The 15,493-nt window shown below is 37.6% G+C and overlaps 1 protein-coding gene across 4 annotated transcripts in view; it reads right to left on the bottom strand.

The window, feature by feature from the left end:
- ADGRB3 (adhesion G protein-coupled receptor B3) overlaps positions 1 to 15,493 on the bottom strand; it is a 734,277-nt gene that overhangs the window by 22,248 nt on the left and 696,536 nt on the right. For 3 of the 4 annotated variants that reach the window (XM_045498672.1, XM_045498671.1, XM_045498674.1), the window contains 2 exons: positions 14,103 to 14,746; positions 2,795 to 2,830 (listed from right to left, as the gene is read on the bottom strand). In XM_045498672.1, coding sequence (XP_045354628.1) covers positions 2,795 to 2,830; positions 14,103 to 14,746 — 680 coding nt within the window. The remainder of the gene's footprint in view (positions 1 to 2,794; positions 2,831 to 14,102; positions 14,747 to 15,493) is intronic. The other variant, XM_045498673.1, reaches the window with a different exon arrangement.

Below are 15,493 nucleotides of genomic sequence, written 5' to 3'. Positions count from 1 at the left end.
AGTCTTTCTTTTTCCCCTTGTTTCCTTTACCCTGGCATTGGCCTGGAAAGATAAAACCTCCACCTATATCTCCCAGGACATTGCTAAGGGGAGCAAACTCTGGAATTTAGAACAATTTTTTTTTTTAAGGCTAAGATCTTGGCCAAAGGGAGAGATGTGAAAATAAACAAAGGAATGGGGTTGGAATTCCTGAGTGGGGAGCTCTCTCATATACTACCAGTAGTTACAACTTGTGTGTTTCAACAGAAGGAATATTTCCCCTGGGCCCAGTAGCAGCAAGCTGTCCTTTCCTGCAGCCAGTGTGAAGGTGACACCCCTTGGAACTCTCTTATTTTCCTCTAGTGAACTGTTGTTCAAAACAGTACCTCCCAACTTCTTTTCTCCTCTCCAGGCTTGCATGTCCTGAATTGCAATTCCCAAATAAACTTGCGTGCTGCTTGATAACCTTTGTTGTTTAATTTTTAAATTTGACACTATATACCAGATCTCTGCTTGGGAATGCAAATCCAATAAGGGGTTTGGTCACAGAACAAAGGAATATCATTACAGTATTCTCTGTATCCTTTCCTGAAAGTAAGAATGGATGTTAAACCATTTTGGCTAATCAACACTTTGCTCTATTTATTAAAAAAAATACAGTGTTGTCTTGGAGACTGGCAACATGAAAGGGCTTTTCTCCAGGTATAACACTTTCCAGGCAATGATTTACGAGTTAAGAGAATATTGTTATTGTGTATAGACTCTGCGGAGTGTATGAGGCCTAAAGGGAAGATATTTTCAGGAGCCTAGGAGGCAAATCTGCTTGCCAGTGACAAAAATGCCTAAGTTGGCCACTGTGTGGGAAGGGAAGGCTTATGGGGTGGGAGTTGGGGGACTATCAAGTAGTTTGATATAAACAAAATTTATCAAGCCTGAATTAAAAGGGAGGGAGGCAAGTGAGGTTCTTCATCAAGGACCATCCACAAAGTACAAATATATCATACTAAAACACATCAGCATTTAAATCCAGGAGTAATTTTTCTGAACACCATTTCTGAGATAACTGCCACATAACTGTAATTGCACATAGACTAAGGGGAGTGGCACTAAAAGGTTTGCAAAGAAAATGTACTATCTCAAAATGCCCCCACCCCACCCTCAAATTTTACACTTCTCACAATCATGCAATAACTACAGCAATTGAAGAGCTAACTATCTAGGGTTGTTGTGTTGCAACATCCTTCCATTATCAGCAAATGTTATGATAATACCATGGCTATACATTGGGATACTAAGCAGCAGGAAAAAAAGCATCAGCTTAAGGAATCTTCTACCAGTTGCCACAGAGAATCTATGAAAAAGGAATAGGTTTTCTAATGCCCCAAGTGACACAATATGATTAGATTTCTTTTCAGAGCTTGTGATTACATAGCTTTGGTTGGTTGCATTGAGGCCTAATTGTAGATCTAGGTTTTTACTATATTTTGTCACTGATGCCTTGTGGGTTAATTTCCATCTCCTTTCCTTTGTACTAACATAACTTAGTGCTTTAAGGACAAAAAATATATACACAATGATCTTCAGTTTCGGGTTAACTAAAGAAAATGGGGAAAAAATGTCCCTTAAAAGGCAGTAAGAAATCTAAAACTGAAGGTTGCTGAATGTTTTTTTCTTTGTAGCCTGAAACAAGATATAATGACGTTTATTATCCCATGCCAGGCTGCTACAACTGAGACACATCAGTAGGACATTTGGCATATAATCATTGAAGCCAGGTTATCACTTTGTTTCTTGAACTCTAAAAATGTCCTAAAAAAGACCAATTCTTTAAGGACTCTATTCAAGGTAAAACCAGAGCCTGTTTACCATTGCAGTAAATAAAAACTGCTAAGTCTCCCTTTTGATACCTGATGTATTATTGCTGAGCTACAACATTCATCTCCATCAACAAAATGATTTACGAGTTCCCATATTCCGAGAGGTTTCCATAATTTTAGGAATACCAGCTAAGAGTATCGAGTTCTATGTAAGCATCAACACAGTACAAATATGCTGGAGAAATTTATAATGTATTATATCCAATTATGTCAGCAGGCTATGAATCATATCTAATTATCAAGATGCATAAGTGCCTTTTATGTGACGCTCAAACATCATTAATTTTGTGCTTAGCATAAGCTGCTCAAATGGTATGATTTCAGTAATTTCTAGCATCGATATTACAACATCAATATAAATTCAATGCAAATTGGAAAATGAACATCTTCATCTTGTTTATATCTGCAAAAAGGCATTTACTGAACATAGGAGCACACTGAACCAACACTTGCTATTGAAAAAAAGAATCTGGAATGTAGCACAGAGAACCTGAATAAGAGGAATCAGTACACAAGGCAAGTCCCAGAGAAAGCCTAGTTAACCAGCCAAAGCATTCTTACAGGCTCTCTTCAGGTAGTCACTGAGGTGAAACCAATGTAACTGTTGTAAATATGAAAAAAGAAGAAACCAACATTCTCACCTCACAACAAACTGAATTGATCTAATTAAATCCTCATCATAAATTGCCCATTTATCTTAGTATTTATAAAATGGATTCCATGTCTGGAAAATCTCAGTTTAGCATACATCTAAGGCAATTAGAAGTTAAAATTTTTTTCTACTAGTTTTACAATATGGATTTTAATTAAAAATGTTTGACTTCTCATTTAATTTTTAAAGAGTAGAGCCCCTACAGAGTGCAGAACAATATGTTGAGTTGTATGTCAATTTTGAATCAAAGCAATTAAAATTATTTTAAAAATCCATAGAAACTTACCTCAAAGTCAAGGTCTGAATATCGTGATTTTCTTCTCTGTTAGATTTTTTAAAAAGAAGAAAAACCAACATAAAGTTATGTTTAGTCATTCAAATAAGACGAAAATTATTATTTTCAATAAAATATCTTGTTACCTTTGTATTACAAGTATTTCCTTCACATAAGAATGTGGGAATTTTTATGATTTCAAATTCTTTCATCCATATGATTTCATTTTTACTTTGAACTTCCATTAAAATTGAAGAATATAAAAATACAGAATATTTCTCATCCTGATCTCTTAACTTTTTCAGCAAGGAGAATTTTTTTAAATGTGAATTCTCACAAAACTTTCAATCTTAAAGCAGACTTGAGGTCTGTAACAGCAAAACTATAATTTCTATTTTAGAGACACAAAGGAGTAAAAGCTATATAGGAAAACATCATATACATCTCTCAAGACTTCCCACCAGCCTATCTCAGTCTTCATTTCTATCAAACTCTCTCTGGCCTTCTGACTCCCAAAGTTCTGTATGTCTCACCCACAATTTTTTTGATATTTGATGGTTCTCCATGATAAGAAAGTCCTAACTGCTAGTTCTTAGGAACTGACGTATTTATTATAATTTAGTAAAAAAAAAAAAATAGTCCACACCCCAGTGATATACAAGTGTAGATGTCCATTATCTCAGTGTTCCTCTATGTCTCTGACTCTGTCAAACAGTTCCTGAATCTAGTTATAGATCAATATGTATTAATAAAATAAGACAGTAGGCCTGATAAAATCAGGAAATGAAATGAATGAAATTAAATTAATGTGATTCTATGAATATTAGTGTAGGGAAGGTATGCTTAGCATGTGCCAAGAAGGATTTGGTATAGAAGCAGATATCTGGTAAATATAGAAAGCGTCCTCAAAATATTTAGAGAACAAGTTTCCAATATGAGGTTTTTTTAAGTTTATTTATTTTGAGAGAAGAGTGAGAGGGGGAGGGGCAGAGGGAAAGGGAAAAAAGAATCCCAAGCAGGCTCCACACTGCCAGCACGGAGCCCAGTGTGGGGCTCAAACTCACGAACCGTGTGATTATGATGTGAACTGAAACCAAGAGTCAGATGCTTAACTGACCAAGCCACCCATACACTCCAGAGTTTTGTTTGTACTATGAATTTTTTTTTTGATGAACTGGGGACAAAAAAATAAATATTAAAAACAATATTTAAGCAGTTGAATATGTAAACCTTTAGGCAAATATCTTTTATATTTTTCTCTTCTGCTATCCCAATACTTATCTTAAGTTCAATAACCTAACAGGGAACCTAACCATATAGTTGAGAGATTCTTGTAACTGCTAAATAGTAGAGACAGGCACTAATGTAGTTTATTGACAAATATGCCCACATTTCTACAGCTAGAGTTACAATGTAACATAGAACCAGAACCTCCCTATATAACCACCTCCCCAAAGCATGCTTCACTAGACAAAAAGATACACTAAAAGAAAGATTTTGTTAAAAAGTTGAAAAACTTTGAAATTATTTGATTAGAGTGGAGCTGGATCGTGGAATCCAGTCTTCAAGTATGATCAAGGAGAGCATTGAGAAGGGGATTGTTTTATTAAAATTTTTTTAATGTTTGTTCATTTTTGAGAGACAGCGACAGAGTGTGACTGGGGGTGGGGCAGAGAGAGATGGAGGCACAGGAACTGAAGCAGGCTCCAGCTCTGAGCTATCAGCACAGAGCCCGATGAGGGGCTCCAACCCACGAACCATGAGATCATTACCTGAGCCACCTAGGTACCCCTGAAGACACTGCTTTATTAAATGAAGGCTGCACGTTGATGTATGTCACTTCAGTTCTTGTCTCTAGTGTCACTGTGGCCTAGCCCTGGTGACATACTGCAAGGAGAAAAGTGTGTAGGAAGGCATTTAACCCAGGCCTCCTTTGCCATCTCCCACCACTATTGTTATCTGTGTTGAAAAAAAAAAATCAGGCTCCAACGTAGCGCGTTGCACTTTGCTGCAGTATCTATTCTACATGTCAGTGTTTCCATTCTGCTCTTGAATGCTTCGCCTTCTTGGCACTGTGACTCTGCAGGACATTTTTGTAAGTATATGTTAAGCAAGATTCTTTCATTCATGCAGCAACATGCAAGCATGGAAACAGTTTTAAGCAGCTAGAACATTTGTCATGAGCTTTGAGTTCCATTTGAAAATTAGTGAGATCTTATGAGAAGGTTCAGCTAGCTAGCAGAATAAGAAGAGGCCTTTCTACTGCTGGCGTTGTCTCTTTGCCAAAGGTTGCAACAGCAGTATGTTGTGTTGTTGCTGAATGCAAAGCTGTGTAGCCTAAGGACAGGACATGCTGATGGACACATGTCACATATTTTAGGAACAAGAACAAAAGATGGGAACCTAGAAGACCACCAGAAATAGATTCTGCTTCCGACAGATGTCACCTATGCACCTATGTTGACATGAAATATAAAAAAAGAAAATGGATATATTCCTATGAATAGATTTCTCTCTCTTCTAATTTTATTAAAATTAAATTCTAACATAAAGATAGAGCAGAACTAGCAGTCTCAAAGGATTAGGCTAAGAAATAAATGAAGCAAACAGATTTTAATCAAAAGAGCCTAAAGATGGTGGGGGTGGGGGGTGAGCAGTGAAGACTTAAAAATTAGAGAATGGGGAATATGTGGTAGATTTTCAGAGCCCAAGGGAAGTTAAAATTTGTGACATGTAATTCATATCCCCACAAACTGACCAAGTGTTCCAACCTTTTACAGTTTATAAAGTGCTTTCACATTTGAACATGGTAACTGCCTTGTGGTATGGTCAGGAAAGTATTTTTTTTTTATATCTATTCTATGAATTAGGAAAACTGAGCCCCAGAGTAGTTAAAATGACTTGCTCACTTCACCTGGGTAGTAAGCAAATGAGCTGGGATTCACACTCAGGTCTTCTGACCCCAAACCCTGCATTTTGTCCACTGTCTCTTACTACTTGTTCAGTGGTAAGGGTGGTAATATTTTATAGCCAGGATGCCTGTTATAGTTTGCTGGTTGTTACTAGAATTCAGCAAGAATAACATTTGAGGACCCAGTCAATCCAAGGCTGACAGCAGTGGGACAGAGATGCTTTCCGGCCATAAAGTAAGGTCAAGCAGAGAAACTTTTGTCAATTATATTTTAAAAGAGAAAAAGCATCAATATGATACTTATTTGAGAAAAGAGCTAATGGCATTATAATTTGTGATGATTACAGTAACTTAAAGACCATTGTAATACAGGCTACTTCATGACCAATGATACAGTCACAAACAGTAGCCAACCTCCACTTCCATGATGTGTCTCCCAATGCAAAATCCAGTTTATTTTGAGGTATCTGGTACTGAGAAATCGTGGTATAATGCAAGAACCAGAGTGTTGAATTCTGTTACCCTTGGTATACAGGCAGTATATTGGAAAGTATTTCAAAGCACTGGTTTGTAGAAACTGTGACGGACTTACATGTTTATTCAAATGTCCCTCTGAGCTTACTGGGAAGTTATTGTAAGGTATGAAAGTGGTTACAAATAGTGGTTATATTTTTAAAAAATGAGAATCAATAAAAGTGATCAGGTCATGATAATTTTTTTCTGATTAAGTTGACAACTGCAGAATTGGTACATATAAGTTTAAAATAAGCCAGGGAGGGGGCGCCTGAGCAGCTCAGTCACTTAAGCATCTGACTTGGGCTCAAGTCATGATCTCATGGTTTGTGAGTTCGAGCCCTGCATCAGGCTCTGTGCTGACAGATCAGAGCCTGGAGCGTGTTTCAGACTCTGTGTCTTCCTCTCTCTCTGCCCCTCTCCTGCTCACATTCTGTCTTTCTCTCTCTCTCTCTCTCTCAAAAATAAATAAATGCTAAAAAAATAAAATAAATAAGCCAGGTTGGTATTAAAATATTTTATGAAGATATAAATCCTTCTGTCTCTAGATCCCCAACTTCTCAAATAACTTGATACAAATAATCCTTTTTGTCACAGTAGGTGATAAAAAAAATCTCTTCAGTTCTTCTAGGTGGTTTCCTTTTCCTAATTTTCCACTTAGAACTCATCCTAACTTGTATTCTGTCCTCAACACTCCATTAAAATTCTTCTTGTCAAGGTCTCTGATGAGCTCCATCTGGTCAATTTCCAAGGTCAACCTTCTGTCCTTATCTTGCTGGACTCTCAGAAGCTTTTGAAATTTAATCATTTCCTCATTAAAACACATCATTTTAGCTTTTCCTCCCCCCACCCCCACCCCCTGCCTTCCCTCGCCTTGTTTGCTGTGGCTCATTCTCAAGTGTTCTTTGCTGGCTCTTCCTTATCACCCTGCGTTCTAAGTGTTGAGTTCCCGAGTTCTCTTTTTTCTCATCTTCTCTCCTCGATAGTAGCATTCATTCCATGCTGGCAAATTCCATCCTTTAAGTTCCAAACACCCCTTTCCTCTTCATGTCTGTCCAATCACAGAAAATGTCAGCTATCTAGCTGGTCAAGTCAGAGACTTAGGAGTCATGCTTTGTTCCCCACATCTCTCATCCTGCGCATCACATCCACCAGCAAGTGCTATCTATTCCACCTCTGAATTCTCTCGATCTACCTACTCTTCTCCATCTTCACTTTCACCTCTATAGTCAAAGACATTCTCCTCTCCTGTCTGGGTAACTTCAGTACCTCCCTAACTGTCCTCAGGCTTTCTGCTCTACTCCCTCTCCTAATATTACTGGATCCTAATTCTCTTTCCCAAATCATCAAAGGGATGGATGGATGGATGGAGAAACGATCATGACAATCTTTCACTCAACAGTTTTTGCTTGCTTCCGTTGTTTATACAAGGCTCTGCAAAATCTGGTTTCTTTTTCCTATGCCAGCGACATCTTATGGAGCTCACCCCTTCTTCTGCAGGTCTCCTAATCCTGTGAAAGTATCCCAAGCTCTTTCCTATCTCAGGACCCCTGCACTGCAGCTTGTTTTGCCTGAAACATCTCCTCACCCTCCAGATCCACATAGGCCATGCTCCTTCTTAGCTTCACCCTACATAACCCTTCAGAAAGCTCAGGCCACTTTATCAAAAGAAGTCTCTCCCTCATATTCCATGGTTCTTCCCCAGCCCAGCACACTCTTTTAGAGTATCCATTTATTAACAGTTAGTTATCTATCTATTCCATAGGGTATATTTACCACAGGGAAATTTGCCACATCTGCCTTGATCACTTTTATGTCTGCAGCATCTACAAAAGGGCCTGGCACAATAATTCACAAAATTATGGATGAATAATTGAAGGAGGTGCACTATGGCAGCTAAACAAGTCCAAAATAATTGGACTTGTTTCTTATTTTTGTTTTGTTGTTTTTCTCATTCTTTGGGAGAATTTAGATAAGCAGGCAGACTACACAAAGAAAACCATTATGAATGGATTAATTGACAGCCAAAAGGATCAAGACAATTTAGAGGAATGCAGGCTTATCACTAATAGAAGGGAAAAAATTTCAGGATGACTTAAGAGTAAGAAAATGCACAAGAGTATGAGGCTACACAGAGGAATACTTAGCAAGTATATGCATTAAGGCATCTCTTCATATCTAAATCCTCTAGAATGATGAATAATTTCTCAAAGGGAATAATTCATTGTTTGTGTCACTTCAAATTAAACTGGACAAGACACTAGAAAATTCACTGCAAGGGATAAATTGCACTGACTAATAAATGGCAATACGAGGGCCATTAAAACTTTTATTGCAGAGCGAGCAATGGACACATTCAAGGAGAAAGCTTCGATACCAAATCCATTGAAAACATCTGTGAAAAAACACCTTGAGGATAATAAATATTGAAAAATGACATATCTCAGCCAGTTTTGTTTGTATGTGTGCATAAACAAAATTCCCTAATAGAGGAGCAAAAACAAAACACTAAAGAAGGGTGAGGCGCCCTTCCACCAAAGCTATGTGAGAAAAAAATGTAAAAAAGAAAATGCAGCTTTTGCACAATGGTCAGTTCTATAATGTTTTCTGCTAGTGACAGTCTCCCAGCTCCCAAGTAAGGCCATAATATTTTGTCTAAAATCCTAAATATCGATTTAGCACAGCATTCAAGCTTTTTCACAGAAATTCAAGATATAATGGTAATGATATAATAATAACACAACCTTACATCTGAAGTGCTTACAATTTTCAAAGGTTTTTCACATCCATTATCTAATTTGATCCACACAGTAGCTCTAAGGGAGGCAACTGTAATGTGACATTATAGCTAAAATGTTTTACCTTTAAAAACCATTATAGTGAAAGCTCTACAATTCATGTCCAGAGGAAAACCGGAGTATAAAAATTTAGCCTAGAATGGTGTCCCTTCGTACCCATTTATAAATTGAGAGGGATTTTCAGATATATAGTTAAGTTCACACCAACGTGGTCAGAAAAGTTCGAGTAGCAAACTTTCTACTTTTGATAAAACCATTTCATAATCTACTACCTAACTCTGATTAGTCATTAAAAGTTTCTTCATGAATAAGAAAACCAAGGCAAAGTCTTTCAGGAGAATGAGAGGGACCACTTAATGTATTTACATCTGAGCAAATTGTTCCATAAGAATTCAAGTGATGGTGGAGCTGAGAAGCCACATACAGGATCATGAAGTAACCCAGAGATTAGCAGAAGAGACTATCCCCTAAGGCTGGACAAAGGGAGATGACCTTGTGACCTAAGTCCAGGGGCTAAGGCACCTGGAAGAAGCTGGAAGCCTTAGGGAACAGCAGCTAAATAGACACAAGGTGCTGCTTAAAGCAGAAAAAGCGAGGGAGAAATATACTGGATTTCTCTCTTCTGCCCACCTCCAATCTCTCCCCAGTGCTTCTTAGTGGCCAATCTTCTCTGTCAGCCAGAGGCACAGGAATCAGCATCAACTCTTAGTGATGCAGGGGACCATGTGCCAAATAAGCCCAGGACATGCTTAGAAACTGGGAAATTTTTTGAGTGAGGAAATGTTTCCTATTTAAATCTAACAGCTATAGGCTGTGGAATAAATACCCCTGTTCCAAAGATTCAAAGCAAATACTGACCTGTATTCTTACAATGGTATCTCTAGATTTTTTTCAAAAAAAAAAAAAAAAAAATAGAATCGCAATCCAAAATTTAAACTATGTTTCATAGTCCTCAAAATGGCTTGAGAACTAGGATACCTCCATTTTCCCCCCACCTGCTCCATAGCACCTAGTGGTTATTTGCTTTATGTACACACCAAATATCAACACATTGTTTTCTCAGTTATTGAAGGTGAATGACTTAAGTGCTAATGACAATTTTATTCTTCTTTTTTTTTTTTTTTTTAATTTTTTTTTTCAACGTTTATTTATTTTTGGGACAGAGAGACACAGCATGAACGGGGGAGGGGCAGAGAGAGAGAGAGACACAGAATTGGAAGCAGGCTCCAGGCTCTGAGCCATCAGCCCAGAGCCCGACGTGGGGCTCGAACTCACGGACCGCGAGATCGTGACCTGGCTGAAGTCGGACGCTTAACCGACTGCGCCACCCAGGCGCCCCTACAATTTTATTCTTCTTAACCTTAAAGCACTTTGAGGACATGGAGGTCTGGAGCCATTGTGAGGATTTCTACTGTAAGAAAATTGTAATTACCCCATCATTGTGGAAACTAAATCTTTTAGAAACTAAAATGTTCAGAATTGCTTATATAGTTTAGAAGATGGAAGACCACACATTGAAAGAAAAAGAAGGTAATACTAGGCAGTAGAAAAGGAAAGTTCATGCATTTATCAAATTTTTTTATACCCAATAAATAATTGGGGGTTAGCTAAACAAAGTCCCCTGGAGGCTGGAACCTTTTCTGCTAACACTGCCTTCAGGGTTGGGGAGCCTCCCTCTTTCTTTGTTGCCTCCTGCTTATTTGAGTAAACACTTCCACACACACACACACCCACTCCTTGGCTTTCTTTTCGTCTCCTTCAAATCTTGTTTTTCCTTTGCCTTCTCTTTTTCTTATGAATATCACATCCTGTGCTACAACTGACAGCTTTTACCTTCTCTTTTTCCCACTCCACCCCACTTCTCACCATGGCAATTTGTGAATACCCACCCCTCTGGAGGAAACTTCCCGAATTAATACGAACATCATTTTTATTATATCCTTGGAAGGATCCTGATGCACCTGGCCATCTTCTGCTGATCCAGCTTCCCAAGCTGGATGTTCCTGTGGCTGCCATCTTCCTTCTCACGCAGAGGGGGAGACGACTCAAGTTGAACTATTGACCCCCTCTTTATGTAGATACTCCAGTCACCTTTTGGCTTTTTCTCTAATGTCAGGACATCATCTCCCCCACTAGTTGTCCCTACAGATACAGTCCAGCAGAACTGATAACTCGAGCTGACATTGCATCACTCTGCTAATAAGGAAAGCACCACTGACTTTATCTGCATGGCCCACAGTCCTGTCTCCAAAATTTGCTAGTTCTGTATACCTATACTTTATCCATTTCACGTCTTTATTCACCATAAGACCATGTGTCTGTTAAGGGTTAAAACTAACTTTAAAGTTGCTCTCCTGCTAATGTCCAGACACATTACTGTCTCTTTTAGCATAAAATTGATCAGGACAGAAAGATTCTTTTCCTAGATGTGCTATGCACTTGCTCTGTAACCTTGAATAAATGACTTTACTTCAAGGATTATAACAACTTATCCATTGCACAGAGGTGTTGTGAAGATTAATTAATTCATGTTTTTAAGGTGATTTGAGGATCTACTAATGAAAGATGCTATATAAATGCTAATTTTTATTATTCATTCCCACATCTATATATTCTCTTTCAGCTGTCTCCTAAAATGGTCACCCATAAGCAATTACTATTAAATTCTCTTAAAGAATGAAAATGAGGACCTGAATTTTCATTCTGAATCCTGAATTTTCTTCCTTTTCAAGATGTAAGCCTTGTGATCTCTAAGTCATTTAAATGTAGATCTTTTGGCTGAATCGCAGTTATATATGATGCTTATAGTTAGTAATAAGGATATGGAGATTTGGAAAAATTACAAACCGAACAAAGCAGCACTTGGAAATTCAGTCTATTGTTCAAGCACACACAACCTGTACAATCTCAAACCTGGAAGGGTTTTTAGGCTTTAGATGTAAAGCATTTTTTATAATAAGCAAAATATTTTAATATAATTCCATTCTAACCCCTGTAGCACAATTTAAAGAGCCATTCCATATAGAAGACTCCATATGATCATTATGATTTTCAAGTAGTACATCAGAATTATGATTACTTAGGATGTTATATTATTATATGCACACTCACAGAAAATCGTTTTGAAACTTTTGTGATTTTATATAAACATTATGTAGCTTGTGCTTATGTAGTCATTACTGTAGTAATGCTAGTCTCTGGTATACCAGTTAGACACAGAGAAATAGTAGCTATTCTGTTAATTGAGAAAGATGGAACACTTTTGTCTAGTGGGAGCTCCTGCCACTCTAGAGTTAATTTGGTCTCACTGCCCCTATTCTTTTGGTTCTAAGGGATCGTTCTTCTCAGAAACCCCATTGTATTTAAGGTTAATCTAGAATCTAGGGATTTATTCTGATCCCATTCACTTTCCCATTTTATTTTTAAATTTTTTTTTTTCAATGTTTATTTATTTTGTGGACAGAGAGAGACAGAGCATGAACGGGGGAGGGGCAGAGAGAGAGGGAGACACAGAATCGGAAACAGGCTCCAGGCTCTGAGCCATCAGCCCAGAGCCCGACGCGGGGCTCGAACTCACGGACCGTGAGATCGTGACCTGGCTGAAGTCGGACGCTTAACCGACTGCGCCACCCAGGCGCCCTTCACTTTCCCATTTTAGTCTAGAAGTTCCTTGGTCCAGTTGGGGAAAAAAAATCTCAAATTCATACCACTCACCAAGTTACTCTAGCCTTACAGGATCTCTCTTCATGTTGATGTAGTAGAAGGAATGGCTTTGTGAGGAGTAGGGATGTATAATTGTCTCTGGGCACTTTTGAACACTAGAACATACAGGGCTCATCATATATCTGATGGAAAGGGGAAGCAACCAGTTCTAGTATCTTTCTCTAACTAGTGTCTTATGAAATGATCTAGAATTTAAAACAATTGGTAAGACATACAAAAGAATGCATGTATTGCATTATATGTTGAACATATGAATAGATCAGCATTGTATACTGAACATATGTAATAGAATACATGTAGCTTACAGCAAAATTTCAAGATACAAGATATAAAAGTCACTTATAAAACAGTGATATGATGCATGTCACAAAAAAGCAAGACACATTCCTTAGATCTTACTTGATTAACTAAAATAAATTATGAATGATACTGCTAACAGTTGGCTACTCTGTAATTCACTTTATGAGCAAAAAAGAAGCTGACGGGAATATGCTTTTTTTATAAAAGCCATGTGGTTGGACCTGAGAGTCCTGACTCTTAACCTGATCAATGTACATCCCTCCTGAGAGTTCACAATTTAAGATGAAAAGTTTTAGTGGTCATCATTATGCAGGAGCTAAGATCACAACATTTACTCTGAAAGATATTGACCTAACATAATAATAGAGTTTATAATTAGTGTAATGAAAGACCCCACAGAAACATTCCAATTTTGGTATTTCTAATGGATGCTCTTATACAGAAAACCCAGATTTTGGTTTGAGTTTGTAATGCCATCCAGGAACTACTTCAATCACCAGAAGGATCTCCAGTACCTGACAAACATCAGGAGGATCTTCTATTTTTTCTATTGAGTGCTCTACTTGGTTCCCATTCTGAAAGAATTATGACTGATAGTTATCTTTTTAATTATAGAGGACTCTTTTTAAAAAATTTTTCTTACATTTATTTATTTTTTGAGAGACATGGAGAGACAGAGCACAAGTTGGGGAGGGGCAAAGAAAGAAGGAGACACAGAATCTGAAGCAGGCTCCAGGCTCTGAGCTGTCAGCCCAGAGCCCAACACGGGGCTCAAACTCACAAACTGTGAGATCATGACCTGAGGTGAAGTCAGACACTTAACCAACTGAGCGACCCAGGCACCCCTAGAGGACTCCTTTTTTAAAACGTGATCTTGAGAAAGGGCATTCTGATGTACTACTGGAAAAAAAAATGTCTAGAATCTTAATCCCAACATGCCTAAAATATTTGTGTGATACATAACTGTAAGAGGTAATGTGACTCTTTTCATGTGACTCAATCCAGTGTCACATGAATCAATTTATCAAATATCAACTGTTTAAAATATCAAGGAAAAGTTTATTCTGTTGCTTACCTCTAATGAACTCATTGATATCGTTGACCCAGTTTCACTTCTTGATAGTCCTGCATTATCATCCAACTCAGAGGCCATGAAATTCTTCACAGCTGTGCGAGGCTCAAAGGGCAAATTCTGCATATGTTCCTGGGGTGCAAGGTGTTGATCTAAGTTCATATTGAACTGGTCCATTACAGGGGGATTCATGTTGAATTCAGGATTCACTTTGTAGTGCAATAACCTTTCATGTGGCAAGGTTTCCATACCAATATTCATTTTGCTTTCCTCTTTCATTGATGGCTGGGTATTTACAGAACTTCTGGGCATCACAATATAGTCACTTTCCATCATTCTTTCTTGAGGATGGACTATATCCATATCAGCTCCTCTCAAATTGTCATCCGTACATAAGTACACAGTTCTTCGCAATTCACTGTTCTCTTTTTTCAAACACTGATTGCCAAGCTCATTCATACTCATGGGCATGTGCATACCCGTGGGTTGCTGAATAATGACTTTGGAAATGACGTTTCCAGGCAGTGTTGAATAGCTTAGCCCTTCAGGGTTTGTTCCCTTTTCTTCTTCATCATCATTTAGAGAAATCCTAGAGAGTGTTCCTGTTATTGTGGCTGCTCGGCAAGGACCAATATCCTTGTGAAGAACTATAAGTTAGGATATAAAAATTCAGAAAAGACAATGTGTTTTTATTTTTTTCACTGCTGTATTTTGCTATCTCTCTACTAAATAATTTCCTTAGTAAACAAAAAAACAATATTTAAAAAACTGTGTATCTATTGTTTGTAGATGGTCCAGATTACTCAATCACTCTTCATTGATTCTGATAGGTAGTCCATAACTAAAACATATCGGAAAGTTGATTAATGGACTTTCAAAAATCTCAGTACCCTATTCTTACACAAACCTGCATAGCTTTTCAGGGAAAAGGCAGATTACCATGAAAGTTTCTCCATCAATCTACTGCAAAGAGTTTTTTGAAATTATGGATATGTTCACATGAATTTGACTTTTTCTCAAGGCTTTTCCCCTAAAGAATTCTGCAAGTTCTATTCATTAAAATACTTCTTGAGAGAGGTAATCAATGAGAATTTCATTCTACTGCATCAAAAATTCCTCTAAAATTATGCATGTTGAAAATTAATGAGCATTTATCTATGAAGTCCATATGGTCAAGGTAGATACAGAGTTCAAAAGTATTTATCATCTTCAGTTCCATGTGGGAAAAAAAGAATTCCTTTACAAGATCAATCCATATGCTCGAATGCCCTTGAGGGGGTATTAAAATTGCCACTGACTTTAAGCAGGAAAAACTGTATGAGTCTCTGACAACTCTATTCAATTTTAAGCTTGAAAAATAATGACTTAGAAAAATTAAAAATGCATGCTAACTT

Source organism: Leopardus geoffroyi, chromosome B2 (assembly GCF_018350155.1).
Source record: "Leopardus geoffroyi isolate Oge1 chromosome B2, O.geoffroyi_Oge1_pat1.0, whole genome shotgun sequence".
Lineage (NCBI taxonomy): Eukaryota > Metazoa > Chordata > Mammalia > Carnivora > Felidae > Leopardus > Leopardus geoffroyi.
This window is presented reverse-complemented; position numbering and strand designations above follow the sequence as displayed.